The sequence below is a fragment of the Condylostylus longicornis genome, unplaced genomic scaffold, assembly GCF_029603195.1.
Source record: "Condylostylus longicornis isolate FDR11 unplaced genomic scaffold, ASM2960319v2 ptg000064l, whole genome shotgun sequence".
Classification (NCBI taxonomy): domain Eukaryota; kingdom Metazoa; phylum Arthropoda; class Insecta; order Diptera; family Dolichopodidae; genus Condylostylus; species Condylostylus longicornis.
Window position 1 is genome coordinate 298,037 of NW_026578032.1, and position 5,746 is coordinate 303,782.

Here is a 5,746-nt window from a genome sequence, read left to right on the forward strand (position 1 = left end):
CAATCAAATAAGTTTAATTAATCATATACAACGGAATAATATTTACTCCATTCTTTATTTACCCTATGTCAATAGGGTAAATAGAGAAATATTCGTGATAACAGTGATCAGATATACATATATCAATTCAGCATATATGATGACACTGTGCACTAAAAGAGACAGAGCATCAGGAAACAAACAAAACAAAAGATGATAGATGTTGCTTGAAAATCATTTATATTTCGCAATGTACTATCACAAATCCGAAATAATTGAAATTCTTACGAAGATCAGTTCTAGTGTCATCTGTTGATACTATTACATGAGAATTATAAAATTTGTCATCAAGAGAATTATAAAGTAATTGTATTATCAAGAGAATATTGTAAAATCATCAATTAAACAACACAAAAACGAAACTTTCATTGTCGAAGCGCGGTTATTGCACTTACTTCAAATACTGATTTGAATAAGAACAAATAGACACTTATACTAAATCCATTAGACATTAAAAAATTACAAAGAGTCGCTTCAATTTAATTTGTGTTCAATTTTAAAATTAACCACAACAGTTGTACCTTCTTGAATCAATTCACAATTATTACTACAGCAGCATTTGAATTCTTTATTTTGGACTTTGAAATAGAATGGAACTTGCCTTCTATGTGATAAGTTTTAACATCTTTGTGCAGATATTTCAAATACAAGTCAATGTCCAATTCATATTTCAACTGGAATTACTTGTTACATAATCCGAAAATAGACAATTTCGAAGAAAAAGCAAAACTGGTTGCTTACATAAGTAAAAAGACTATTTTTCAATTAAAGATAATGGAAAATCTTATTCTCCTATTTTAGCTTTAACGCTAAATTCAACTTCAATAAAAATTATAAAAAACTTTACGTTTTAAAACTTGTAAGTAAAAATCAAATAACCATATATGTAAGTAAAAAATTCACTCACCGTTCTTCTAGCTTTATAAATTCCCACGATGTTGAAAGCTGTTGCATACTAGCGCTACCACTTTCATCATCATCATTATTTAAAAAATGATTATTACTATTACAGGATTTTGTTTTATTCATAAAATAATTTCGTTTTGTTACAGCACTACCATTGTGATGACCATTACTATTATCACAATTATAATTATGTTTAGAAGCTGTTGTTGTACTTAAAACTTCTTTACTATTAAATAAAAAAGGCACTCCTTTTGATTTAATTCTTTTTATATCAGAAGTTTTTATATCACTTGTAATTACTGTTGGTGTTATTTTCATATCAGATGGTATACTAATTGTTGTTGGCCTTTTTACTGTTGATATTAAATTATCTTTATAATTTATATCATTTTTAGCTAAAGCCAATGATGTTTGTAATTCTGTTAAAACTGCTTTTAATGATTTTTGTCTATTATGTCCAGATACATCATCATCTTTATTTAAAGTACGTCGTATAGATTTGATTTTCAATGCAGCTGCTTGATTTTGTTGTTGCATTTTATTATAATTTGATGTCGATGATGATGTTGGATTTTTTGATGCTATTGCTGTCATTGATGTTGTTTTTATTCCATTGTTTTTATATTTTTGTGAAATGTTATTATAACAATCAAAACTATTAAAACTTGTACTCTTACATTTCTTACTATTATTGTTGATAGAGTAACAATGAATTAAATCAGAAGATAATGATGTTGATGACAGTAGTAGTGATGGTGGTGGTGGTAGTGGTGGCGGCGGCGGCGGCGGTGGTGACGGTTTTAAAGACAATGACATTGACGTTGATAATGTTGTTGAAGTTGTAGATAATGGTGAAAGAGATTTTTCATTTACTGTTTGTATACCATTATAATATGATGGCAGTATATTACGTAATGGTAATGGTGATAGTTGATGCCTTTGTTTCTGTTTTTGCTGATGTTCTGATTGTTGCTGAGATGATAAGAATTGTTGAGGTGATGGTGGTGATGGAGAAGGTGGTGTACGACTAGACGATATACAAGATAAATATAAAGAACTATGATGATTGCATTTACTATTATTGCTATTATTGAAATAATTATAATAGTTCATTGCTGTATTATATTTTATTGATGAATGTGTAATGTTTTGAGAATTTGATAATGAATAAAATTTTGTTTGATCACTGGAATGAATTTTAATGCAATTGAAAAGTGCAAATTTTAGAAAATTAATGAAGTATAATGGTGTATATGAATATAATATGTATATATGAATGTAAGTATTTATATATTTATAAACTTATATTTGATAATGTACTTCAATATGTGCATTTGAAATTAATATTTATGAATGTGATAATTTGAGAGTGTAAAAACTAAATGTAAATTTTTGTAAATGAATAAACAATATTGTTAGCACTTAACACTTATTTTCACATATGTATACGTATATAATAAATATATATACATAAATATATTATTATATTAGTATAAAAGCGACAATTGTTAATGGTTTTGCCTACAATATCATTATGAATTTTGTAAATATCACAAACAATTTTTGATTATTTATGAAATGGGTATAAGAGAGCCTAAGAATCTGGATAAAACTGTCGTTATAGACTGTCGAATACCAGGTTTTACAATTTTATGGCGTTGCCAATATTTTTCGTATTAAATAGTTTTAGGAAAGATTTTTATAAATATATGCGGTATGAAACGATATAGACTGTTATTGACCTACACATTCCATGGAACTTAAATTAATTCTTTTTGGCTTGTATAACATTTATTCATCTACTTCTTTTTCTGAGTTTATGAGTACCGTCTCGTTGCTTCAAAGAGATTTCGTTTGAAAATTGCCTGAGAAACTTTAATTTTGTGTAAGGAATGTGAAATAATTGGGAAAATATTGAGAATGTGACGAAAGTTTTGCGTATAAGTAATGTTAATTTTAATTCTCTGTATAAGTACTTCAATACTAAATTAGCAAGAGTATTTTACTCTTGATTCTACTTAAAATTGTAATAATGGTGAATTGTGTGTGAATTTTTCTCACGGCAAATAGTTTAACTCAATTCTGAATTCGTATTACTACAAAATCGAATTTGTTTTTCGTAATTCCCTATCAATCTTTTAATTACAAGCACCTACTTCTTGTTTATAACATGCGTTTACATCGTAATTAACAAGTTTTCATTAATTTTTTTTTGCAATTCAATGATTAAGTATATTCAATGATTAAGTATAATTATAAAATCATCTCAAATTTTATATAATTCTATAAATTTAAATTAGCCTTTTTGTTATTCTAATATAACCCCATGTACACATACTTATTATATATGAATGTATAACATGTAAATGTTTGGCAATTTCAAAAACAATTGCTGTAAAAGTCATTTATCTGTTGATCTGCCATACTATTTTCTATATATGTGTGTACGCCTATAAGTATATATAATTGATTTCAATACTATAATTCCGGCTGTATGCTCCATTCACGTACGCTAGTATACATAAGGGAAAACTTAATTAAAAATTCAATTCTTGTTTATTTGAAAAATTTTATAATTTTTTTATTATTATAAATGAAAACTGAAACCTCCGTTTATTTAAATTGTATTTAATTATAAATTGACCAGAGAAGACAAACAAACAAACAAAATTATTACATTACATAGGTATTGATTTCAATACAAAACAATTGTAACTATGTAATCAAGTATAATGCCTATATACAGTCCAATATAATTTATAATTTCTTATATACTTCATATACATAATTTCTTATATACATATACCTATGTAGTACGTGTATATTTTACTAATATGAATAAAAAAGAATAATCAATTTACCCATCATCATCATCATCATTATTGTCTATAATTTCATTTATATCATTTGTTGCATTTCCTCTTCCGGTTTCTATACTATTATTACTACTGCTGTTACCACCATTATTACTATTACTACTACTACCATTACTTGTGTTATTCCATGAGGACAATGATACAAGATTTTTTATTGGTGTTGCGAAAATTTTATCCGAAAATAGACCCATACCTTTTCCTCTATTTTTTCTTTTATTTTTAATTATTTTTTTAATTTTTAAATTATTTTAGTATTTAAAAATTTAAAATTTTCATATAAATTTTATGTGTTATACTTGGAATTAATTAATATATGCAAATTTTTTTATTTTAATTTTAAATTATACAAATTTAATTGTGGTTTCCATTGATTATAGAGAAGCGCAATTATTTAATTAACATAAACATTTTTTAATACTAGAAGTATGCAATTATTATTTTTTATTTTTTACCTTTTTTTGTGGTTTTCTTTTAACAATTGTATTGCATTTCTTTTTATAACAGTAATTTAAAAATTATAAAATATGAATAATATTATAAACTATAGCAGATTTTAGTTGTTATACATTTATAACTAATTTTATTAATTAGGTTACTTGTACATACTTAACTGTTCTATTTGCCTATATACATATATAAATAATAAAAAATATGTAAAATTGCAATTATTTTTTTATATTTTTTTCTATGAAATTAGCGCACGAAAACCTCTACTATTAAGTTTAAATTCAAATAAAAAATTTTGTTATACAAAATGAAGTTGGTTGCATATTTAATGTTATATTAAGTTTATAACAGAATATGTATGCGTACATAAGTATATTTAATTATATTGTTGCGTTACATGGCTTGTTAAATGTATATAAGTAAAAGTGTATATGACTATATAACTGTATATACTATATAATTATAATTTTGTTATACGACAATATTGTTCTAAATATAATGGTTTAAATTAATTAATAATATAAATTTTGAATGTTATTTTTCTAGGTATATAGAAAATTAGAGATTTTGGACCTTACTATGTACATAATTCGATTTTCGTAAGACAATTTTCGTTTTTGCAGAAATGGAAAGGCAGTACACCATACAAAATGATGGATACTATCTAACAATTTTTCCGAATACGAAAATCGTTTCATTAAAATCGAATTACATATATGTATGTATAGTAAAGCTCACATGAACAGTGAATTATTTTTAAAAATTATTATTCATTTTACTGAATAAGACATGAAAAACACCATATATTGCCCCTCAATAGATATTTTATTGTTCCTGAATTGATATATAAAATTTAGAAGTAAATTAAAATATTGTGATATCCAGTCAAAATATTATGATATCCGAAACAAGATCCCGAATCGAGCAAAGATTTTTTCTGAAATGTAAATTAAAAGCAAATTGCAGTAATTCAATAATACGAATTTCTCGGCGACTCATATTGTATATAGAAGTTCATATACTGACATTAGATCGACATTTATAGGTTTTTGTCCTTGTTTATGTTCATCCATCTTAAAATTCACCTCAATTATTAAAAATATTCTACGAATTTTTGAATTAAAAATGAGTAGGTACTACTACATTGAATATTTTAAAAAATTCAAAATTTTAATCAAGTAACAAGTTGAAGTAACAATTAAATTAAATGAATTAAAAAGTAAATATTTCTACACTCAGAAAAAAAAAATGTAATTACATTTCATTTAACTGTAAAATTGTAAATTTAATATTCGGAAAATTATGATGATTTTTATTAAGTAACCCAGCAAAATAACTTATAAAATTTAAAATACAATAATAGTGAATTAAGAACTGTTCTAAATATGAGTTGGTACATACATACATACATACAATATATGTATACATTTAGTTAAATTAATTATTCTTATTCAAATTACTTATTGCATTACAATTGA

At 24.6% G+C, this 5,746-nt stretch overlaps 1 protein-coding gene across 1 annotated transcript; it reads right to left on the reverse strand.

Annotated features, from left to right (window-relative positions):
* Positions 1 to 823: 823 nt before the first annotated feature.
* On the reverse strand, positions 824 to 5,341 carry LOC129612241 (uncharacterized protein DDB_G0286379-like). The gene is made up of 5 exons (XM_055525781.1): positions 5,295 to 5,341; positions 3,807 to 4,031; positions 1,236 to 2,131; positions 1,098 to 1,190; positions 824 to 858 (listed from the first exon to the last, which is right to left on the reverse strand). Exons 1-5 carry the CDS (start codon positions 5,339 to 5,341, stop codon positions 824 to 826), a joined length of 1,296 nt encoding a protein of 431 aa, XP_055381756.1.
* Positions 5,342 to 5,746: the final 405 nt, after the last annotated feature.